This window comes from Callorhinus ursinus, unplaced genomic scaffold (assembly GCF_003265705.2).
Source record: "Callorhinus ursinus isolate GAN/ISIS: 27379988/994484 unplaced genomic scaffold, GSC_fseal_2.0 scaffold15, whole genome shotgun sequence".
NCBI classification, from domain to species: Eukaryota; Metazoa; Chordata; class Mammalia; order Carnivora; family Otariidae; genus Callorhinus; species Callorhinus ursinus.
The window spans coordinates 3,914,769-3,939,928 of NW_027397077.1; the positions used below are offsets into that span (position 1 = coordinate 3,914,769).

The window sequence follows — 25,160 nt, forward strand, 5'->3', positions numbered from 1 at the left end:
CTTGGGTCATCTCCACCTTGACTCATCGAAGTCTCCTGTTGAATTCTGTAGAATAATTTGGTTATCCCGCAGTCTACATGGTTCCTTTCACGGGAAAATTCTGATTTCATTAAAAAAAATCCTTTAGTATTGGGGTGCCTGGGTGCCTCAGTTGATTGGGCATCTGCTCTCAGTTCAGGTTGTGATCCTGGAGTGCCAGGATCGAGCCCTGCGTCAGGTTCACTGTTCAGCAGGGGGTCTGCTTCTCCCTCTCCCTCTGCTCCTCTCCCTGCTCTCTTTCTCAAATAAATAAATAAAATCTTAAAAAAAAATTCCTTTTAGTATTGAAGAGCAATTGACATACTATTAGTTTCAGGTGCACAACATACTGATTCAACAATTCTATACGTTATAATGCTCACCACCGTCTGTCAGAGTAGTCACCATCTGTCATTCGATTGATTTTACTTTTTACCTTGCCTCCCTGGGTCAAGGCAATGCTTATTTGAGAACTATCTCCACCTTCTGAAAAAAAAAAAAAAAGAACAATACCAAGAGAATGCAGAACCCTTGAAATATCTGTTGAACATCAACAGCGTTCATCTCAAGGATTACTCAACCAAGCGCTTTAGAATGTCATGTCAATGGTAGAAAAGAAGAACTGTTCCAAACTTGATATCTTCTGAAAACTTGCAAAACTGAGCAGCTAGTCTGTTTAAAAGAGGAAGCTGTATTGTTTCCTACTTTATTAATGTCTCTGATCAGATAGATGGTGTCTTCATTTCATGAGTGGTGAGACCTTAGTTGTCACTGGATGCATAACGGACTTTGCTAAAGTAGCAGGTACTGCTTGTCTTCTTTCTGTTCTCATCTGGGCAAGAACTTATTAAATGCAATAGATGTTGTTAGTTTAGATGTTATTTCCGGGTAAACCATCAGGTTTCTAGGACCAAGGAGTTGGAGAGAGGGGTCTAGGCAGGGGGGAGCAGTACCTCCCAGGAGTGCTCTTGGATTGAGGAGAGGGGCCCAACTGCAATTTAGTAGGTAGTGTGGGGCCAAAGTGGGAGAGTTTGTTGTGACATATGTCCATTTTCTTCTTGCTTTTCTCCCATTTTCCTTTCCTTTCTCCCACCCATTACCATGATATGCTTGCTTCTCCCTGTCATCCCGACTTGGCCCCTTATACCTCTTTCCAACATGCCCATGGCTGTGCCCCCGGTGTGTTCCCTGTGCTTTCATGAATTCTCAACTGTTGAGAAGGTGACCACTCCAAAAGGATTACACTTAGTAGTTTTGTGTTTATGGATATTGACTTGTAAGAAACAGTCAGTGAAGATAGAATTTACATATGTACGTGCGTGTATATGCATTTATATATTACATTTGTATATAATTTGTGTGTGTGTATTTTTAAAGTGTTCGTTGAAAATCCACTCTAAGGCTATGAGATGAACCAGTTAATCAATGGATTTGGTCTTTGTGTCTGGATTTACAAGGTTGACTGTTTTTCCTGGACCTGTAACTAGAGGACAGGGATAGAAATCCTTCCTAATCTTTTGGGAAAACTTGGATTGATGGGGATGGAAGTTAACTGTTGTTTGACAAGTGTCTCCAGGAAGGGTGATGAGAAAATGGCGTCTTTGGTATGTGGGAGGGATAGGGGTATTAGTCTGTCACTCTTTTAAGAAGGTGGTAAGGATGACATTGAACCATGCAGGTTGAGTTATTTCTCCTGCGGGAAGAATTGTATGACTCAATAAGAAAAAAGCAGATGTACCTAGTGGAATGAAATGGGTAAAGGGCACAAACCGATAATTCACAGAAAAGGAAATACGAATGACTACTAATTACAGTTAAAAAAATTTCTCAGTAATTAAATAAATATTAGTTACAAAATAATGACATCTCTTTTGCCCATATAATTGGCCAATTTTTTTTTTCTTTTCTGTCTTCTTGGTGTTGATGGATGCTTGCTGAGACCCACACCATCATCTATGAGTGCCAAGAATATATACAGTGCTACCCACTTTCTGGAAGCAATATGGCAAAAATGCATCAACAGACTTAGAAATATGATCACAGGTAGAAATTGTGCTTTGGGAAATCTACTTTAAGGAAATAATTTTTAAAAAATAATAAAGATGTTCATTGCAGCATTATTTATAAAAGTGTATTTCTGGAACGACTTGGTCACACAATAATAAGGCAATGATTATATAACTATGAATATCTATACAATATTTTGGAGTCTTTACAAATTATACATTTTTAAAAATATTTATTTATTTGGGAGAGCGAGAGCATGAGTGAGAGGGGTAGAGGGAGAGGGAGAGAGAATCTCAAGCAGACTCCATGCTGAGCATGGAGCCCAGGACCCTGAGATCATGACCTGAGCCGAAACCAAGAGTTAAGAGTTGGACGCCACCCAGGTGCCCCTACAAATTACATTTTCCAACAATTATTAACCACATGGAACAAGGTGCAGAATATACAACTGAAAATACCAGAATACAAAAAAATGATATAAAAGTGTGATATCCATTCTAACAAACATGGTACCTAGAAAGGAGGCAGAGTCAGTTGTTCTTTCTCCATGACCCAGGTAGGGATGGTAGTACCAGTGGCCAGGAAGCTGAGCCCTCCAGTCATGCTGAACACCCCCCAACCACGTTATTTTGACCACATAGTCATGCCTTCCCTATGAAAACACTCTTCACAATCATCTCTTTCAACTAAATAACATGTCAGCCTGTATCCAACGAAAATTCAATCACATTTGAAACACCTGATGTTGAAATATAAGGAGTAAATCTAATCTTTTACAAGGAAGTTGGTAAAAATATCCAAAATCATTTGGCAGATAGATATAACCAAGTCACTTAAAACGAAATGACCACATTCCAAGAATGGAGTGTAGCCTTTGCTCTAGTAACTCATGATAATGATGGGCCATTGTGGAAGTCTACCTGCTGCCCTAATATACAGTGCTGGCATGTGTCTGCAGCTAGCACGAAGATTGCATTTATTCATGATTTCAAGCTTGGGAGGTTCTTGTATGTTGCCAGGGAGGGAGCTTCCTGGCTCACCAGGCAGCCCATTCTGAACCTGGTAGCTCCTGGCAAGTCCTTCCGCATATGAATGTGGTCTCCTCCAATGCTGTCAGATTGCTGTGCTCCCGGGAGTCTACCTCCTCTTCTGCAGGAAAAGCTATCACATCAGTCTATCTCAAAGGGACTCTTCCATCTCAAAGGGACCTAAAACATTGCCTAATTCAAAGGTTAATTAAATTGAATTAAAAAGATTAGACAGGTGCCTGGGTGGCTCAGTCAGTTGGGTGTCTGCCTTCGGCTCGGGTCACGATCCTAGGGTCCTGGGATTGAGCCCCACATCTGGCTCCCTGCTCAGCGGGAAGCCTGCTTCTCCCTTTCCGACTCCCCCTGCTTGTGTTCCCTCTCTCACTGTGTCTCTCTCTGTCAAATAAATAAAATCTTAAAAAAAAAAAAAAGAAAAAGAAAATCATAAGGAGGGGCACCTGGGTGGCTCAGTCATTAAGCGTCTGCCTTTGGCTCAGGTCATGATCCCAGGATCCTGGAATCGAGCCCCAGTTGGGCTCTTTGCTCAGCGGGAAGCCTGCTTCTCCCTCTCCCTCTGCTTGCCGCTCCACCTGCTTGTGCGCACATTCTGTCTCTGTCAAATAAAGAAATTAAATCTTTTAAAAACATAAGAAGATCATAAAACTCTGGTCCAGACCAAAGAGATACAAATACTGGCAAACAAAAACAAAAAAGAGGAACTAAAAGTAATCTGAGAATTAGAAGACTTGTATTTTTCATACAAAACATTCTGAGTTCTGTCAACTATAGCTGATGTTCAGATGTTCCTGGACCTTTATCATCTTAGGCTGTCCCGTACTCAAGATGGATACTAACCCTCTTAAAATGGGGTACCTGGGACAAAACATCGTATTTCCAATGTGCAGTCTGCACAGTAAAAAGCAGAGTGAAAATTATTCTGGTCCATCCTTCTGTTCCCTTTCAGAAGTCTTTATTAAGCAGCTATTAATTGTCAGGCATTATGTGGACACTAGTCCCTGGTTCCACACCCTCCAGTATGGTGACTACCTGCCCCATGTGGCTACTTAAATTTAAATTCACTAAATTTCAATAAGATGAAAGGTTCAGTTTCTCAATAGCACTAGCCACATTTCAAATGCCCAACAGCCACTTGGCTAGTAGTGCCTTGTTGGACAACACAGATACAGAACATTTCCATCACTGCTGAGAAGTTCTATTGGATAGCGCTGTGCCAGATAATTATTTTTTTTCTGACTACTCCAGGTTCTCTGTAAAACAAAACAAAACAAAAAAGAAGTGAAAAGGGAGGGAGGCCTGGCTTAACTGTATAGGCGGGAAGCAATTTGAGTAGCTAGTTGGATAGGTAATTGGATGGATAAATGAAGGGGAGCTGGGTAGAGAAGTGGATGGAGAATCAAGTAGGTAGATTTCTCTTGTTCTGGATGATCTACTAATACAGACTAAAACTGAATTAGCTTGCTGTGTCACAGTGTTGACAATCTTTAGTCTAGCCCTAAATTCCCCCTGTTCTTCTCCCCGAAGCTTAAGGAGTTTGGAGGGTATGTAACTCAGAGACAGAAAACAGATTCATAAAATCTAGGAGAGACTTCATGTCACTTCATCTAAGACTGGGGGAGCTTTAAGAATCACTGTGGCCTGGATCCCACCTCCAGAAATTCTGATTTAACTGCTCAGGGGTACAGCCTAGCATTGGGATTTCAAAACCTCCCCCATGGTTCCCATGTGCGGTCCTGGCTGATAACCGCCACTGGAGTCAAACTTCTTCTCACCGTGGAAATCTCCTTCTGCAATATCCCTACCAGGCAGCCACCCAGCTTCTGCTTGGATGCCTCCAGGCACAGTTTGCTTAGCACCTCACAAGGCACCCATTTCATTTTGGGTAATCCTGTTCAAGCTCTTTCTTATGTAGTGTTTGAACTTGCCTCTTGGAATGACCTCTTGTGGGTTCTGGAGGGCACTGATGTGAATCACATTCTGATTCTCATCTACACACCAGTATCTTGCTCTCTTTCCTACCTGCAGTGTCTTTTCTCTTGGGTGGATGGACACCTCTGGCTCCTTCAACTTATCTTTATTGGGTAGGGTTTCCTCTCCCCTACATTTCAGTCAGGCAACGTTCACATTAAATGTCTTGACTGGGACCTAGCACAGTGCTCTGGATGTAGTCTCAGACCACTTGAAAATCCCATCACGTGCTAACCTGTAATTCTAGTTGACCATAAAGATAGCATGGAATGGGGTTTTTTAATTTTTATGTATTTTTTAAAGATTTATTTATTTATTTTAGAGAGAGAGAGAAAGCACAAGTGGGAGAGGCAGAGGGAGAGGGAGAGAGAATCTCAAGCAGACCCTGAGATGAGTGTGGAGCCCGACACAGGGCTCATTAACGCTGAAATCACGACCTGAGCTGAAACCAAGAGTTGGACGCTTAACCTACAGCACCACTCAGGTGCCCTTGGGTTTTCTTTTTTTTAAAAAACTTCCTGTGTAAGATCATGAATTGCAGCATTATTTGAAATAACAAAGAGTATCTGTTTATAGAGGATTAGCTAAATAAACTGGTCTATCCACACAATGGATTCTCGACAGCAGTAACAAAGAATAAGAAAAGCTTATGTTGTGAGGTGGATAAAGCAAGGTGCATGATGATGAATGTAATGTTCTGTTTTTATGCAACCAACAGGGTAAGATTAGAAAATATATTTATATTCGATTATAGTTGCATATGGAAATGTTTCCCTCCCAGGCAAAGAGTGGGCGGGCTTGTGGTCAACCCAATGTAAAAGATTGGGGGTTCCTACACTCAGATTCCTCCGCTGTGAGGCAAGCCTGCTGTGTGCAGTGGCCCACTCCACGTGGCCCCCCTGCAACTTGGCAGCATGGAGAACCAATGAGGACATCCAGCCACATGCCTGCTGTGCCATTATAAGTCCTTTGTCCTTATCTAATTGTCATGTGCCTTCCTCTGGTATCTGTGAAAAAGTGGCAGTCTTGCTTGTTAGCTTGCAGATAGGGTAAGATCTTAGACCCTTCACAGTTCTTGACATGGAAGAGATGTACAGGGATGAAGTGGGATGAGACTTTTTACTGTGTATCTTCTCTGAGTATTATGTTTTGAACCCTTTGATTGTGTGTATTACCTACTCAATCATAAATAGCATGTAATTTGAAATAAAAATGTTATTCTTGTGAAGAAAACAATTTCTTTCATATAAATATAGATTAAGTTAATGGAAGTGTTGTATGCAGATTACGGGAAGTGATCATTTCTCAGCATCCTGAGGTGGTCAGAATGAAGTGCCCAGTAGAACTCCCCCTGATTCCTGGTTGTCCTCAGTTTTCTGGGAATTCATCCATCTATCTATTATCTATCTATCTCTGCCTATCACTACCTGTCATCTTCGTGAAAGATAATCTGACCTCTGATTATCTTTCCATCGGACATGTCAGTGAGTAAATGGATTAATATAATTCGGAGTTCCCATTAGGTTCTTTATTTTGGTTGAGATCCAAACTTGCTTGTAAAAATTCGAACTCCTCATTTAGAGTAACTAAAAATTTTAATGAAGGCTGAAAAGCCTGGTTAAAACAAATTATCGGATGCCAAATCTTTGTAGGTTTCCTAGGACCTTGGGTAATGGGCTACCGATGAGATATTTGTGGAAAGACAAGCATTTCTGTTTAGGTGGAAGAGACACTTGTTCCTCTGAAGTCATATTATATTACCTTGGACAGGAACCTAAGAAATTTTGGAAAGGCCTGAGAACTTGAAAGATACAGAAGGTCAATGGGTGGGGGTGGGAGCAGAACTGACATACACTTGCCTGTCTCTGTTCTAGATGCTCTCGCATGTGTTAGTTCATGTTATCCTCACACCACCCTTCCCTCCTTGACACCTTCTTTGCTTGGTTTCTGAGACACCAGTTCTTTTGGTTTTTCTCCTACTGTCCACTCCTTCTGAGACTCTCTTGCTGTGTCCTCCTTGTTCCTCTGACCTCTGATTTTTGATATACCTGAGAAAGACACCCTTTACTATCCACACGCACTTCGTGACTTTAAACACCATCTATACGACAACAACTGTCAACTTTAGATCTTTAGCCAAGAGCTCTCCCCTGGAGCCATATATCATCTGCCTACTTGCTAGACATTTCTGCTTGGATGGCACACAGGCATCTCGGACTTGACATGCCCCAGCCTTCATCCCAGCTGATGGCAACTCCATCCTTCCAGTTGTGCAGGTCAAGACTCTTGGAGCCTCTAAGCCTTGACCATTTCTCACTCACATCCAATCTGTCAACACATCCTTTGGTGCTACCTTCTGCATTTATGCTGTATCTGTCTACTTCTTGCCTTTCTACTCCTATTACCATGTCCAATCTAGCGTCACATCTTGCCTAGATTATCATGGCAAGCTCCTTACTGGTCCCCTGTTTCCAAACTTAATTCCATAGTCTATTCTCCTCCCTAGACTATTGTCCATAGTCTATTCTCCACTCCAGCCAGAGCAGTGTTTATAAAATATAAATTGGATCATGTCACACCTTTAATGGAAACTCTCCATTGGTCCCCACCCCATTCAGAGAAAAGCCAAAATTCTTCAGTGGCTGCACAGCTACACTGAACCCCTGCCCACCCCTCACCCACATCTCTCTGACACTTTCTCTGGATACTCACCCCTCACTACTCTGGCCAACTGGGCTTCTTGCTCTTCTAAGAACATATCCAGGCACTCTGCCATCTCAGGACATTTGTACTTGCTATTTCTCTGCCTGGGGCTCTCTCATCCCCCAGAGACCTCTCCAATTCATTCTCTCACTTCCCCCAAGTCTTTTCTCAAATGTCACCTCAGTGGGCTCCTTACTGACCCCCTTCCAATTGAAAAGTGCCCACCTCCAACCCCACCTTATTCCCTTTCCCCATCTCCTACTTTATCTCTCTGTAGCGCTCACGGCCATCTGAGACCCTGTAGTTTTTAGTTGTTTATTCTCTGTGTCCCCAACTAGAAAATAAGTTCCATGAAGTCAGGAAGTTTGGTCTGTTCTGTTCCCTGACGTTTCCTGTGTCCCCTTGCCTATCACAGGTGCTAATATGAAGGGCTGAGGAGCCCCATGAAGCAGTAACTCTTCTCATCACCACGTTGCACATAAGAATTCTGAGGCACGGAGGGGTTGCTTGTTCTAGGTCACACAGCCATTTCCTCAGACACAGTAATGAATCATTATCCTACACTGAGGAGGACAAGGGGTACACAAGAAAGGAAATCTTATAGTTACGGATCCCCTCGGCACCAATACCAATGAAGTCAAGAGTATCTAGGGTCTTGGGCACAGGGCTTGATCTTAACACCACGTGGTTCTTGCAGGAATGATCACTACTAGCAGTCACCTGTGGGCAGGGCTCTTCCGGATGGGCAGGCAGTGACTTTACATCTGCTCTCTTCTCTATATTCTTTGGATGATTTATCAAGTTCCCCTGAGAGGCTGATCCCCTCAAAGAGACAAAGCACTCACACATACACACGCACGCACAATCCAGATTAGTGACTTCACTAAACTGGGGTATCATTCGGCCTGTGGCTTTCTATCAGACATGCCTGGTTTTAACCGAGCTCCCCCTACTCTCAAGGATCGGTACTCTCCATTAGCAGCATAACGGATTGCAACTAGCGGAGTTTTGTTATAAAATGGATCTTCAATTAGCAGTATCTTTTTTCACCCACCTGACTAGAGCTTGTTGACATTTACTTCTAAAAGCATCAGACAAGCCTGAGAAATATTGCCAACGATCAGCTCAGAGTATCTCTGTCTTTGGCTGCCATAGACAGACCCCAGGCTGTAGCATCGATGCTACAGGGATGTGGGACGGCGGGGAGACTTGGGGGGTCATGACTTCCACATACAGTAAACGTCCACAGTGAGGAAGTGATGCCAAAACTGAGAAAGGTGTTCACTGTCACACCGAAGGTCCCCGCCCAGTGGGTGGGTGCTGACAGGCCGCTGTGGCTGTAGAGAGCCTAGGTTTCTTTGCGTCCGGAACACCTGGGCTTAAGTCCCAACTTAGCCATTTGCTCTCTGTGTGATTGTAAGTTATGGAATTGCTCTGAGCTCAGTTTTTCTTTTCCCTGAACTCAGTTTTTTTTTTCAGCCACAAAATAAGAAGAATAAAAACATCTACCTCCCACAGCTGCCGTGATAAGTAAATCATATGAAATAAGTTTCTGGGAAAAATATTAAACAGGTATAATTCAAAAGAAATGTTAATTTTCTCATCCCCTAAAGACCCCAAGTATTCAGAAAGCCTCCTGTTTTTACTTTTTTTTTCAGGCTTATGTCCAATGATTGAGTTTTTAAATTGCCATCCACTCTTGGAGAGCCTTACTGAAATTCTTAAGAGCTTTGATCAACATTAGACCATCTTAGAGGACAGTGAAGGGGCTGTTAATTAGTCTGTGCTTCAGGGTCTTTGAAAGATTTGGGGGGGGGATCATGTCCCATTAAAATCAGGAACCACTGTTACTTTACATCATTGTGTAAATTTCATCCAAAGCAACAAGATGAGAAAAACAAAGGAGGAATATGAACAGGGAGGTTATAATTAATGTCAGCCCTGTTTCACAGCTAATGTGATTATCTATCTAAAAGTCCTAAAGGAAATTATTTTTAAAAATCAGTAAGGTGATAAGCTTTTTTAAAAAAAAGTAATTTTCCTTCCTACATATTAACCATTGATTAGAAAACTCATTAGGGAAAATACTATCTCAGTTGTAGTAACCTCAGTAAAAAATCGAAACCAGACAGATAAAAACAATAAGAAATGTGCAAGACTGATAACTAAAAGAACTGTAGTGAGTACAGTAAGTACACATATCATGTTCCCAGGTACAAAAACTTGATATTGTAAAGTTACCAATTCTTCCTAAATTTATTTATAAATGTAATACAATTCCACTCAAAATTATATCTTTATAAGTAATTAACCAAATGATCCTAAGGTTTATCTAATAGGACAGGAAGCTCTAACAGACAAGACACATTAGGAAATGAAATAATGAAAGAGAGCCGCATAATCAGACGATCTACATAAAAGACCTAATACATCCAAATAATGAAAAGAGTGTTTCTGGCACCAAAATCAGAGATCAGAGGAGTGGAATGTAAAGTACACAAACAGAATCAGGAATATTAAATATATAACAAAGGTGATGTTTTGAGCCTGAGGAGGACACGGTGGTTATTCACCCATTTATAGAGAAGGAAAATGGAAATGCCTTTCGTGCCATCGATCAAACTCAATTAAAAGTGGGTTAGAGGGGCGCCTGGGTGGCTCAGTCGGTTAAGCGTCTGCCTTCGGCTCAGGTCATGATCCCAGGGTCCCGGGATCGAGCCCCGCATCGGGCTCCCTGCTCAGCAGAGAGCCTGCTTCTCCCTCTCCCACTCCCCCTGCTTGTGTTCCCTCTTTCGCTGTCTCTGTCAAATAAATAAATAAAATCTTTAAAAAATGGATTAGAGATTTATATGTAGGAAATATTGAACCACACAATACCAGACTATATATAAACATTCATGCAATCTTGGGGTGTGGAGGTCCTCACTAAATGGAACCCCAAGGCAATGACAGTGTGGGCTTTAGGGCAAAAGGACACAGGCTCAAGTCTCAGCTCTGCCATGCACAGAATAGCCTCAGGTGAGTGACCGAGCCTTGCCAAGCCTCTGTCTGCTCATCTATAAAATCCGGGGATATACAAACCTACCTTGCAAAGTTGTGAGATCAAGCAAACATACGCAAGGTGCTTGGCCTAAGGAAGACTCAATTATCATTGACTCTTATCTCACATCGGTTATGTGTAAAGAAAGTAAACTTCCTGAACTCAGAGACCATTTTCTTCCCACTATTTTGTACCTTCGCAGGTGGTTGTCGACAATAAGGAAAAAAAATGCATCAAAGAGTTTGTCCGTATCATGCATTATTTGATCCAGGCTGAAAATGAGTATTTCTTCCATTCAGAGGCACTGTGTGGGCTGGTGCTCGAGATGAAGGAATTGGGGTCAGAGCTCACTGGTTTTATTTGGGATGTCTTTGGAGTTTAACAAGCGTCTCTGAGTTGACTCATTAGGAGAAGCTCCAGCTTGCATCTGGGGAGGTGTTCAAGGGTGCAGGGAAGTAGTCTCCACTTCTTCAAAGGCAAAGAGGTGTGAATTATTGTAAACCCATGTTTACTCAGGGACATCTAAACGCAGAGTCCAGTCACATAGGTTGAATGTCTGGGGCAGCAAGAGAAGAGCAGGGCCCCGTGGTTATCCTCCAACTTCAGCATCTGCCAAAAGCACTGAGACTCACAGAGTAAGAAGAAGGAAAGTGTGGGGGTGACAGTGTCACACACCAGATAATTTGGAAACATTCTGGGAGCCAGTGTCTACACAGCCCACATATCCACATGCAGGTGCGCGCCAGGTCATCTGAAGGGCTTCTCACTGTTCCGTGGAGGCTGGCCAGTTCAGGTCTCAAGACCTAAAGAGAAATTTTTAGGAGAAATCTCCCCTCCCCCAGTCTGGTGGTTTCACGTTAACTCCACTCGGGATCGACGAGAACCAAACATTAAGATCTTTAAAACAAAATTCAAATAAATGTTCTACCCAGTGTGACTTCCACTCTGAGTTTCTTAGATCTCAGTTTGCGGTTTCAGGTTCTGATGACTAAACTCTTCAGCTTGCAATTTGCCCACGTTTTCAACCCAGTTACCTTTAGAAAACGTGTTTGCCAAATCTCCAGCAGTACCTGCTAGAAGGCACTGGCTTTTCATTACAGTTTAATGGCTAAGCAAATATTTAAAAATTCCGTATCTTGCAACTTTAAACATGATCATCCACTTCCTTTCTACAACTGTTTTCATTATTTGCCCCCCCTTTTTTTTCTTAGAGAGGGAGAAAGTGGAGCAGAGGGAGAGGAAGAGAGGGAATTTTAAGCAGACTCCACACCTAGCACGGAGCTCAACACTGGGCTCAATCTCAGGACCCTAAAATCATGACCTGAGCTGAAATCAAGAGTCTGCCACTTAAGCTTAATGGACTGAGCCACCCAGGTGCCCCTCCAAAACTAGCTTTTTTTTTTTTAATATTTTATTTATTTGAGAGAGAGAGAGTGAGCACGCACGTGAGAGAGCACGAGCAGTGGGGAGAGGCAGATGGAGGGAGAAGCAGACTCCCCGCTGAGCAGAGAGCCTGACATGGGGCTCCATTCCAGGACCCTGGGATCAGGACCTGAGCCGAAGGCAGACGCTTAACTGACTGAGCCACCCAGGCACCCCTCCAAAACTAGTTTTATTAATGACTACATAATAATCTATTGTCGTAAGTGGGCTGCAATTTATCCAAAGTCTCCTTCACTTGTCAAACATTTAAGCTGTTGCCCTTTTGTTGTTTCTTTCCATCATGAAAATGAGGCCACAATAAACATCCTATTTTGGTTTGGTGGATTTCTTCCCCTTTGGGTAAATTCCTCTGCTCTAGAACCCCTGGATCAAAGCCATGTGTATCTTATTGGTTCTTGTTCTGTACGAGATTTCCTAAACTTACGGAACCAAGTTATGTTGCATCAGGAATGCATAATTGCTTCGGGGTCACTCCAACCTCACCAGCACTGGGGGGGGCATCATTTACTTTTTTTTTTTTTTTTTTTTTGATGATTACAATGGCATTCCAAACTTCAATCTGTTTTCTAAAGAAGCATCTCTAGGGGTGCCTGGGTGGCTCAGTCAGCTAAGGGTCGGACTCTGGGTTTCAGCTCAGGTCATGATCTCAGGGTCCTGGAATCGAGCCCCATGTCGGGCTTCCTGATCAGCAGGGAGTCTGCCTCTCTCTCTCTCTCCCTCTGCCCCTCCTCTCTGCTCGTTCTCTCTCTCAAATAAATAAATAAAATCTTTAAAAAGAGAGAGAGAATTATTTCTAATTCTAGATGTTTATTCTCAATTCAGCCTTGCAACATTCATTAAAATTTTAAATTGGTGAATGTAGAACTCTGCTTTTTCCCCATGGAGAGGTATCCATTACATATTACACAGTAAAAATTGAAGATTTGGGGGGAAGGGGGTGGGCTCCTCTCCTTCTGACTCCAGGAATTGTGAGAGAAGAGCCAGAGGTCACAGAAGGAAGGAGTCATGCATATAGGTTCCTATCTTCCCCACCCAGGCTTTGACCAGAGTTGGGGGGTGTGAAGGGCTGTTTGATAGACTGAGGGGGGCCCTCCGAGAGGATGTCTCTCTGCAAGTCACTTCCTTATTCTCATGGATGGCCAGCATAGTTAAGCTGGTGGTCAGGCAGAAAAATAATTTAGTTTGTACCCTTGAAGTTCCCTTAGTTTGTACCTGGCGTGGACACGGAGTCAAGGAGCAGTATGTCTGTCTAGGTGCCTGCCAGTTCTGGAGGAGATGCTTAGCCTGGGCCCTAAGCCTGATGATGTGGCAGGAACAGAGAGGGTCCTCCATTCCAGCCAGAGCTGGAGAGGTCACTATGCCCAGGCACGACTAAGAATGAGTTGATCATGAGGCTGTTAGCTACAAAGCAACAGACGCTAGCCAAAAGTTCAGGGTTGGGACTGCGTCGTCCTTCCTCAGCAGACACCAGCCACATAAATAGGACCAATAGGAGACCCTCTTCCTCCTCTGCCCATGCCAGTCCCTCCCTCATATCTCCACTACCATCTTAGAAAGGACCAATGAGGGGGCGCCTGGGTGGCTCAGTCGTTGGGCGTCTGCCTTTGGCTCGGGTCATGGTCCCAGGGTCCTGGGATCGAGCCCTGCGTCGGGCTCCCTGCTCGGCGGGAAGCCTGCTTCTCCCTCTCTCACTCCCCCTGCTTGTGTTCCCTCTCTCTCTGTGTCTTTCTGTGAGGTAAAATAAATAAAATATTTAAAAAATCAATAAAGAAGAAAATTATTTAAAAAAAAAAAAGGACCAATGAGAGAAGATAAGAAACCCAAATTAAGAAGCTGGGAATGTAAAGAGGATGAGCAAAACTAAAGTCATCCTGCAAATGAATGGGTCAGGCTAAGATTAAACAACTTTGGACTAAAATTTGTGAATCCTTTTTCCTGCTTCCCAGGGGAAAGTTGGTAAGATCTAAATTGTTTTGGAGACTAAAGGAACTTCATTGTGTGGTACAGCTGAGTTGTACTGTGAGCAATTTTAGTGGACCAGCTAAAAGAGTGTGAACTCATTTTCTTGGTAAAACTTGTATCCATGTATGCATATCTGTAGAGAAACATTACTAGTGGTAAACTGCATGGGGGAATTTGGGGTGGTTTTTACTTTTAGGTTTTTTGCCTTTCTTTATTATTGGTTTGCCTGTTTGTCTGCTTTCTCTTATTGTACCATATTTCCAAAATGCAAAAAGACATTTTTAAGAGCCTAATTCAAACCTCTTGACTATTGCAGACTGAAATATTCATTTTGATTTGGACCGAAAACCATTTCAGTTTTCATATCTTGGACCCATGTAACTAGTAGTCAAGGACTTGGCTTCTGACGCCAGAGAACCTGCATGTTTCCCTGTGTGTTGCACTCTAGAGTCCCCAAAAAGATTCTATAATTTTATCATGGTCATGTTGAAAGTGACACATGAATTAAAGACATGATCATCAAGTCGAACAAAACCTTAGTGATTTTTTTTTTTTTTTTTACTTTGACTTGTTTTTGGATCCATCTCAGATAAAAGGAAAGATAATGGAATAATTAAGTGGAGGCTACTATACTTTTGCTCTCTGGAGCAAGCAGCTCTGTTCTTTTTCTTTCTTTCTTTCTTTCTTTTTTTTTTTTTTTTTTGCTTTAACCACTAAAATTTAGAGAGGGATGTTTTCTGTGATTGTGAATATGTAACAGACAAAATAATAGGCATTTTTTTTTCTCAGCGACTGTGAATTATGCCATTAGGAATTAAAATGCTGATAAGATCATACAAATCAGTTGTTTTCAGTCCCATCTTCCACCTCAAAGGCCTAGATGTGTTATTGTTCAGTGGGATGTACTAGGGCAGAGTCACGGAAATAGACCAAGTTCTATCCAAGAGACCCAGCTTCCTCTCTAATTTTATATGAAATGGCTTCTCGTTGCTTTATCTTTCAGTCCCACTTCCTACCAGTTTTAAAGTTTTGTTTTTTTTTTAAATCTCATTTGATCCTGAACATAACTTCAAGTGGTCTCATGATCCTCATTTGGGGATGAGTAAACAAGGCTCAAAGCTAAGTTCTTGCCCAAGTCCTACAGCTGGTGAGAAGAATGGCTGGGAATGGCTCCAGCCCACATCCATTCTCTGACTACACAAGACCCTGACAGGTGCTGACCACTGGGATCCCAGTATTCTATTAAGAATCAAAGATAATGTCTTACCATTGGCTCCAACAATTGCTTTACTAAGACTTACCTTGAGAAATGCCCATTGACCTATATGCATGTCTTCACACTTGTCCCTTCCTCAGAGAAAGGAGAAAGTCAGTAGGACTTCTTCCAAGGAAACAGTGCCGGGATTCACTGTCCTCCGTGGAACTCCTTCTTTTCCAGTGAAGCCTGTATTCTTAAGAAAAGCAGCCACTGGCCCTAGGGGTCCTAGTTTAAAAAATACCAAATCTGCGAAGAAATTCCATTGGCCTATCCCTCCCCCCAGTCCCTTTATGAAGTAAGAACTCCAAGGGGCTTGCTGTTGGCACAGGGCTGGCTTATCTCAACAGTATCAGGAGCCGGTAAAGGGCAGCAGCTTAGAACTGTAAGTGTCACACTAGTTAATGATAATTATGATGGTGAAGTCTTCAAAAGTTAAACTTGAAAATCACTGCATTAGAATCTACTGAGAAAAAAAGTTGTTCATAGATACTGAAGACCTAGCCTGAACTTTTATATCTACTTGTTAGAGGGTTTGGGGTCAATTACTAAATTTCTCCAAGGTCCAGTTTCCCCATCAGCTATGATGAACAGAACCTCGTTAAGGGGCCACAGAGAGGGGAAGTTATTTGTAATAATAACGATCACTATTATTATTATTATAAGCATTTGGTTTTTAAATAGGGAAGCTGATTTTGAAAGTCATATATAAACTATAAAACATAAAATTCAAAATGCCTGGAAAGATACAGCAATAATGATCAGCATAATACTATTGTTCTCATTCCCCAGCCTGCTCTTCCTGCCTTGTACTTCCTCCTTCAAATGCTTGCAGAAACCAACATCCCCATTCTTCACCACCATCCGTCACATCTCTGTTTCTTTTCCCATCGTGAACTGCGCTTTCAAAACTTCACATCTTTTGTCCCTGACTCCTCTCTCCACCCCAGCATCTCCGACATAACCTTTGAAATACATGCTGAAGAAACTTTAAACGTCTAGGCTGTTGAATCACATGCGGTTTTGTGGGTAAAAGGATAAATCAATGGGTGTGGCTCACCAAGAGTGATTGTGCCTAATTGTGTGGTTGGTGTTTGTTGTTGTTTTTCTATCACAGGGACAAAATAATGGAGGCCTTCACGGCCGTGATGAAGACCATGGATGAGTCTGTTGAGACCACAGAGTTCGACTATGAGTATTCACTGCCATGTATAAAAGTCAACATCCAGCAGCTGGGAGCCCAATTCTTGCCCCCGCTATATTCCCTGGTGTTTGTGGTTGGTCTGCTGGGCAATGTGGTGGTGGTGGTGATCCTCATGAAATACAAGAGGCTCTGGATTATGACCAACATCTTCCTGCTCAATTTGGCCATTTCTGACTTGCTCTTTCTATTCACCCTGGTGTTCTGGATTCACTATGCTGGGTGGAATGAATGGGTTTTTGGCTCTTCCATGTGTAAGCTCCTCTCCGGGCTTTATTACATGGGCTTATACAGTGAGATCTTTTTCATCAGCCTGCTGACCATAGACCGGTACCTGGCCATCGTCCATGCCGTGTTTGCCCTTCGAGCCCGGACTGTCACTTTTGGTGTCATCATGAGTGTTCTCACCTGGGGCCTGGCGGGGCTAGCAGCCCTCCCTGAATTTATCTTCCATGAGTCCCAAGAAGACGTCCAACAGTTTGTCTGCTTGCCTATTTACCCAAAAAACCAAGAAGACAGATGGAAGCGTTTCCATGCTCTGAGAATGAATATCCTGGGTCTCACTCTGCCTCTGCTCATCATGGTTGTCTGCTACTCTGGAATTATTAAAACCCTGCTGAGATGCCCCAGTAAGAAAAAGTACAAGGCCATCCGGCTCATTTTTGTCATCATGGTGGTCTTTTTCATTTTCTGGACACCCTACAACCTGGTCCTCTTCCTCACGGCTTTTCAAACGATCTTCTTTGAAACCAGCTGTGAGCAGAGCAAACAGCTGGACGTGGCCATGCAGGTGACGGAGGTGATCGCCTACACGCACTGCTGCGTCAACCCCATCATCTACGCCTTCGTGGGGGAGAGGTTCCGGAAGCACCTCTGCCACTTCTTCCGCAGGCACGTGGCCACCTACCTGGGCAAATACATCCCATTCTTTCCCAGCGAGAAGTCAGAGAGAGCCAGCTCGGTATCCCCATCAACAGGGGAGCAGGAATTGTCATTTGTATTTTAAGACTGACGTGCTGGACCCATGAAGCAAACGCATTACGTCAATCACATTGTCCTCAACGCCGGCCCTTTAAACTTCTGGCTCAATGCTGAAACTCTTAAAGACATTAAAATATATACACAATGGTGTCAGTATATGTGGGTGGCGCAGGCATTACCAGGGGTCGCTGGCCAGTCAGTTAGTTCACTTACTGTCGACCTCGAAAGACAGAGCTTTGCTTGGTTCTCTGAAGAGTTACATACATTGTAATGTCCCCGAATGTTAGATAGTTACTACACGCAGCTACTAACAGGTAAATCCTTTTAAATTTAAACCTTAACGTCAGCCAGCTATTGCATAAATGAAACATATTTCACAAAATACAATATATCAATCACAATGCTTTTAACGTGCCTAGCTCTCTCCTTGCTTGATGAAAAGGCGCTTTTTTCCCCCAGTGTATTATGTACTCCCAAGCAGCATAATGGCATGTCACCCTTGTTCCGAGAATTCTTTTCTTTTTTTTTTTTTAAGGATTTTATTTTTAAGTAATCTCCACACCCAACGTGGGGCCTGAACTCACAACCCGGAGATCAAGAGTTGCATGCTCCACCTACTGAGCCAGCCAGGTGCCCCCCCCCACCCCGCCAAGTATGCTTATTAGTGAATGGATTTCCTGTTTACACCAAATGATCAGATTTCGTATGAGCAACTCAATAGAAGAAGAGTAATTTGGTATTTTCAGTAGAGGGAATAAAGGCCTTGCTTGCAGAAACTTTTTGGAGCCCTGAAATGTGCAAACACTGTCCTCTCAAATACCGGGCTCAGCATTCACCCAACAGCTGTGCATTAGATGATACAGACAGGATGCGCCAGCATTGATTTAAGTTAAGTGAAGGATGCACAAAGTGTGTAAGATAAACATCATCCTTGCCCTGTAAAACCTCCCATCTGGTAGGGGGTGTGAGACAGAAACAGGTAACTCCAGAACAAAGAGAAACATACTCAGTGCTCTGCCTGGGCCAGGAAGGGAGAGACCATTTGTAGCTGGAATCTGAAGGAGGAAGACTTCATGGAGGAAGTGGCAATAATCACCATGGTGCATTAGGAAGATAAATCCGGTAACACAGGATGGAGTAGAGACCCCAGAACCATACGGGGAGTTAGTTAAAAGAGAAAGGCACGTGTGAGACAAGGAGAGATCAATGGCTAATAAAAGAGGTGCTGGAAGAACCAAGAGACAGCGTTGAAGGAAGAGTCAAAGTCCAGGGAACGATAGGGAATTGACTGAAAAAAAAAAAAAAGACAAAACAGGATGTATCCTATGCTAAAAAAATAAATAAAAAAGAGATAAACACAGATTATTCACTGTGCTTGGGTGCATTGCCCATCCCTTAAAGGTTAGGAAAGAAAACAGTAGCGTTTGGTTATCTTTAGAGAGGGTTAAGGGTGGGGGGTAGGACAAGTGTGACTTTTCTCTGAATACCTTTGTGCCTTTTGGCTTTTGAGCTATGGGAACATGTTACCAATTAAAAACATAAACAAAACTTTAGAATTATATATTTTAAAAAAGAAGCTAGGCTGCTCTTCTGATGTGGTATCCATTCTACCAGCCCTAAGGGCATTGGAAACCCTGAAGTACCTTTTGTCTTTTTTGTGGTTCAGTCAAAATGTAAATAAAGCAATCATCTGAAGACTTAGCTATACATACTGGTTTTCTCTTGTCTCGTGAAGCAGTGTCTGTCCTTAGGTGAGCACAAGTGCTGGATATTGGTACTGGGTCATATACCCAGGTGCCTGAAAGCTTTTAGGAGCTTTGTGACCCACACAGAACCGCACATAACCAAATCATGGATTCAGTGTGCTCGTTTGGCCTTCCAGCCCCACGCTGTCCAATAGAACTAACTACAGGGATAGAAATGTTCTCTACCTGTATTGTCCAATAGGATCCCCGCTAGCCACATGCAGCCCTTGAAATGTGGCTACTGGACTGAGGAACTGGATTTTTAATTTGTATTCAATTTTAATTGAAATAGCCACACATGGCTAGTAGCAGCTACATGGGGTCAGCAATGAAGCACGGACCCCCGCCACCTTGCCCCTTTGCATCTATTCCACCTACACATCAAGCTTCTGGTAGCCAGCAAACACACATCTTGAACACTGCATGACAGACTAGGGAACATACCAGTGATGCAAAGATGAATAAGACCCACTTCTAGAAAACTCACTCGCTGTTCAGTGGAAGAGACTCAACCGGAAGCCAATGACAATAATGAAACACGATGAGTGCTTTCTCCTGCAGTAGGAAACAGAGGGAGAATTGAAGAAAAGTACCCAGAGAAAGTCACATTCTGCTTAGATTGGCTTCCCCCAAGAGCAGATCCTGAGCAAGGATTTGAGAGCCAAGAATTTAATTTGGAAAGTGCAGGCAACTCCAGTAGGGAACAGGGAAGTCAGACAGGAACGGGAAGATGCCAGCAAAGGGTTCATTATGAAGTACCTTCCACTGGGGGTGACCGGAGCTCAACACCACTAGAAAACTCCTGGCGACAGTGTAATCACACTCAGCAATCCCACTGGAGGGGGAAGGAGGCTGGGATATTTGCATTGTGCCCCTGTGAGTCATTGGCTGATGGTGGCTCCTGGGGGATGTTAATTCTCCGGGCACTTCTGGCATGACTGGCTCTGGCAGAGAGGCCCGTCCAGCTTTGCGGAAAAGCTCCCGGGCGTCGCAACATGGATACTGGATGTCGGAAGCCAGCTGGGCACACTCAGTGAAGGCTTGAGGGAGAACACATTGGCTGCATATTTGAACAGGTTTGTGAACAACTTTTCCATGAAGCCACGGGTGGGCGTGAGAGGGGTGTCCAGGCAGGTGGGTCAATTTGTGGGAAGGCACAAAGGCACAGAGGTGCAGCAGGGAGAACTTTCTGTGGCAAGTCTGGAGTGACCTTGACAATGGCAGGTGGTCTTGAACACGACTCAGTGCTGACTTCCCTGCTCCTCCTCGTCCTATGTGTTGAGCGTCACACTCTGCTAGTTTAAAGAAGATGATCCTTTTCCAGCTTGAGTTTCTGAGATTTCCTTCAAATTCCAGAGCTAAAATTCTAAAGTCCAATGCTTAACAAAGTAGGTTCCTGTCCTTCAGAGCTGTGGGCTTGCAAGAACTTCACTGGGATTTTCTTCCATTTCTGCCCAGGTTAAGTCCCCAGCATAGTCAGGGTCATCTTTCTCCATCCACTGATCTCTTCCAGGGGTCCGTGAATTGTGACGCACAAGCCAAAAACGGCCCACTGCCCGCTCTGTAAATAAAGTTTCGCTGGAACACAGCCACGCTCTTATGTTTATAAATCGTCTGTGGCTGCTTTTGCAGAGACTGTACTGCCTCCAGATCCTAAAATATTTATCTTCTTGTCCTTTACAGAAGAAATTTCCTGACCCCTTATCATCCATGCCACTGCACAGGATCTGGGGCTCTGACAGGCAATGCTACAACAAGGGAGACTAGATTGTAGAGGAGAACTTGGGATGTGAGGGCTGTAGACAAGCTGCATAAGTGCCCAGGCTAGTCTTACCTTGACCCTGGAAGCAGTTCAAAATACACAACATAGGGTTAGGGGGTCTAGCAGCCAAATGCTGGTCTCCAATGCAAAAGGCTAACACTATGTACTAAGATGGCCGCTGCCCCATGCCATCCAAAGAATGGCTGCCTCTTGCATTCTAGACTTTTGGAACTGAGGAAAGCCTCTCAGTTTTCAGAGAGGACAAAATTTTTCCTGGTTTAGTTTGAGGTGCTGGCAAATTCACCCCGATAAGCTGAAGCTCGTGCTTTACTCGCTAACACCAGCTTCGGTCACAGTTGCAGTGGGAAATGTGGACACTAGGGGGCGTCCGCCCATGCCGGAGGCGCAGAGAGCGCCCGGTGGTCGTTCAGTAAGGGGAGAATATGCCCGTGTGCTAGGCGGGAGGTGAGGTCTTGATATGGCCCCAAGAAACTCAAGAATGCCTATATCTGACGTGGTCCAACTGTGTGGCAAAACTTTAGGGGATGCCATTTATGTCCCTAGGAATTGTGCAATGCTGTGAGTGCCCCAGAAGGAGGAACAGAAGGAAGGAAACCCGGGTCCGATTTATTAGGATCTGGGCTAATTCCCAGTTCCTTGATGTAGGATGTTGGTAAACTGGTTATAGTTCAAGGCTTATGAAATTCCATTACCTCTTCCTAAACCAAAATTCAAATCTTATTCCAGAGGGCCATGCCCAAGCCCGAGCCCAAAGCAATGCGTATGCCAAAAAATGCGTGTGAATAGAAGAGAACAGAGAAAAGCAGAAGAGCAGAACCTGCCCCTGTGAGAAACACCCCGATTCAACATACAGCTGCTTGCGGGGTGAAAACAGACAGTTGCTAGTGCATGCGTGGGGTCTCTTAATACCCAGAGGCCCCGGCTGCTAGTGGGTGCGGCCCTGTCTGTGTTCGGAAATCTGACGATCAGAACGGCAACTCCTCTGGCCCAGGACGAGGGAGAATGGACGGAGCGCATCCTATGTTGTTCAGTCTGGAGGCTGTTCATCTGTCAAACCCTGGCTGGTCACATTTACTGAACATCTACATGGTCCTAGCCTTTATGGAGTGTGGGGGTGGCAGGGGCAGTGAAAGGGAAGAAAAAACAAAGCCTTGGTTGCCGGCCACAAGAAGATGACGCGTTACCTAGTCAAAGTGTGTTTAGGACATCCTGGCCAATGTGCTCGGATCCACCCTGCGCCCTTCTCCACTCTCTGCCCTGCGCCCAAGAAGCTGCCCTGAATGGAGGTGGCCAGCATTCTAGCTTGCTCTCCGGATTGAGCCCATAGAGAGCCCCTGCAGGAGGTTGGAAGAGAGGGGGAGAGCGAGGTCTGAACCCAGCCCCTCCTGAGGCAGCACTGGGGGCCGGGTGCACCCCAACCAGCCTCGGTGGACCTCTCCATATTGTGTCCCTCACCCCTGACCCCTTTACATCTGCTAACGAGCCCCACTGCTACTCATCTTACTCAGGGGGGATGCAGTCTCCTCTTACCCTGCTATCACCTTTGTAAATGGCCTCTTTATTAAACTCTCCTCAAATTGCCCAATTTGAGTGTGTCGACTGTTTCCCATAGGGACCCTGAGTGACACGAGGAGACGATATATAGCACAGGAAAAGAAGCTGACAAAAAGAGAAAAAATAGGGTGTCAACTAAGCATTCTGGGAGGACTTCCTGGAGAAGGAGGCAGGAGGCTGGATCTTAAAGGCAGGAAGCTACACCCTGAGGAGAGCTGGGGGAAGGGGCTAAACAAGGCAGCCTTGGGATGAGGGGGAATGTTCTGGGAGCAGAGACTAACAGTGGTTGTGGAATGGAGAAATTGGGAAGATTAGGAGTGAGAGGTCTGGAAGCAAGGACACTGTGAGGCCTGAATTAAGAATCTTAAAGCCACAGGTTTGAATGTGCCCTGTCAGCAGCAACGCTGCTCCAGACACAACCTGGGAGGTTTGCCTGGCTCATGACGACCGTCACCAGGCCCCTCTCAGATCCTCTTGACTTGCTTGATTCAAGGGCTTTTGACCCTAGCCTGACGTAAGTGAGGCCACTTGGATTTCGAAAACTCAAATGAAGACACGCAGAGATGGGCAGAAGGCATTGATCCTATCATGGCTGTGGCCCAGAGAGAGGCTGCGTGATCTCCTGAGGCCAGGTGGCCCTTCCTTCCCTTCCTTCCTCCGTTCTGGGAGCTCTCCAGGCCACACCCATGCAGTCATTCTTAGCTGAAGCTGGGACTGGTTATAAATCAAGAAAATTAACGGAAATGGAAGTGAATGCCAGGGAGCAGGTTGCAGACACAGACTTTCATGGAGGTGAGGTTCACACCCATGTCCCAGAGTGGGAAGATGGCAGCCCATGTGATCTGGTAATGAAACAATTAGTCGTCCACTAATGATAGAGCCCGGCCAGCAGTGGATGATGGGGGGCAGGAAGATGCCGTTATTCACCAGTCCAAAGAGGATGAAGCCTGGCAGAACCAGAAAGTTCTGGTTGTTTCTGGGGTGTTTCTGAAGGCACCGAGCCCCTTAAATAAGGGGGGGGACCCAAATACTGAAATTTTTTATCTTCAAGTTCGAGTAAAACTTAGAGCTTTTCTGTGACCGTGTTGGAAAGAAACTCTTTATTACTTGCAGCTGCCAGGTTAAGAATGTTGGAAACCAGTTCAGAGCCTAAATTGAAAGGTGTCTGAATTATGAGTTGAATACACACATTTGCCAAAAGGCATGTGTGACTATTAGAGTATGAATTGAGACAGACAGAGAACCTGTGGGAATGGGGATATCTGGAAGGATGCAGAGGACCTGGGAAACCCTGATCCTCCACTGCCCTCTAGCACACTGCCTTCTACACCTGTGTCCCCTCAGGAAACCATTTTTCCTTAACACGATAAAGTTAACAGTTTGCCCCATGGCCCACTCCTCATGGTTGTGCACTGTAGGATTTTAATTTCACATAGGCCAGAAAATAAAATGCAGAATCAGAGTAGGGAAGAAAATTCCAGAAGAAATTACAGAAATTGTTTGTTTAATTATAAAAACTCTGGGTTTGGATTTTGAGAGTGCTTAATAAAAGCGGGCAGAGCGGAATTTTGGATTGGGCTGAATTTATGGATGTGTACACTCATCAGAAGTACTGAACTCAATGTCTAGGGTTCTAAGAGTTTACTGATTGGACTAATACAGACTTAGACCAAATACTGGTCCATGCTAGGTGAGTGTGAAAGGTCAGGGATCCCTTGGAATAACCTAGAGGAAGACTAGAACATATCACCTCCACCATGTGGGTTCTGGCCAATCTACCTCACTCTGGTTCTCTCTAGAGCACAGAATACAAGATTAGAGACGGAGTGTCATCAGAATGGTAGTGGGAGGGGCTATAATTGAAATACAACCTTTGACCTTGAGGTAGAGAGCATACAAAGCCTGTATGTTCTATCTGCCAGAAACAATAGGTCTTGCCAACATAAAAGCTGTCTGAAAAGGGTGGTAATTAGGACTGAAGGGTTCATTTATCATGGGAACCCCAGAAATTAAATCATGTTTTACTCAAGAAATTTTCAGTTCTGGAAAAAAAAAAAAAAAAAGGCAGACCAATCTTGAGTGGCTTTAGTAGAGAATATGGCCTCTCCAAATTCTCAGAAGTGAGTTATTTCATAAAACCAGGGCCTCTTGAAACCACATATCTTGGAGGAAGAGCTTTACAATATTGCCACTCAGCCCCCGCCTTTCCCAAATGGACCTTGTGCCAAATATTGAGACTGCCAGCCCCCTTCTTCAGCCCTACCTTCAAAAACTCTGCAGTCAAACAACAGTCCCTCAATGAGGAGATTAGAGGACTGTTCTCTGCAGAAACAAATGACCCCAGAGAAAGACACCTACAAGTACTGATACTCAAAGGGTCCCCCAACATAAAGATCAGCTCCCTATCACCCATGGTAAAGACCAGCTGGGGACAAGCCCCACCCACTCAGTGCT

General features: G+C 44.1%; 1 protein-coding gene and 1 long non-coding RNA gene across 4 annotated transcripts; both read left to right on the forward strand.

Annotated features, from left to right (window-relative positions):
- Positions 1–701: 701 nt before the first annotated feature.
- LOC112833682 (C-C chemokine receptor type 3) lies at positions 702–18,400 on the forward strand. 3 transcript variants are annotated; one of them, XM_025884963.2, is made up of 2 exons: positions 702–822; positions 16,560–18,400. In XM_025884963.2, the coding sequence occupies exon 2, from the start codon at positions 16,570–16,572 to the stop codon at positions 17,647–17,649; it is 1,080 nt and encodes a 359-aa protein (XP_025740748.1). In that variant the 5' UTR covers positions 702–822; positions 16,560–16,569; the 3' UTR covers positions 17,650–18,400. The 3 variants fall into 3 exon arrangements, with proteins under 3 accessions (XP_025740748.1, XP_073757171.1, XP_025740747.1); XM_073901070.1 differs by lacking the exon at positions 702–822 and adding an exon at positions 837–2,061; XM_025884962.2 differs by lacking the exon at positions 702–822 and adding an exon at positions 14,901–15,400.
- Positions 18,401–20,204: 1,804 nt separating this feature from the next.
- Positions 20,205–22,737, forward strand: LOC112833684 (uncharacterized). The gene is made up of 2 exons (XR_003210716.2): positions 20,205–20,445; positions 21,879–22,737. It is a non-coding gene; the product is annotated as an uncharacterized lncRNA (long non-coding RNA).
- The last annotated feature ends 2,423 nt before the right edge of the window (positions 22,738–25,160 follow it).

Excerpts from the sequence above, each read along its gene's own strand:
- LOC112833682 (XM_025884962.2), top strand. The coding sequence starts at position 15,354 with ATGGCTCCAGCCCACATCCATTCTCTGACTACACAAGACCCTGACAG. Across the intron at positions 15,401-16,559 it reads ACTACACAAGACCCTGACAG|GGACAAAATAATGGAGGCCT; the intron begins GTGCTGACCACT and ends TTTCTATCACAG.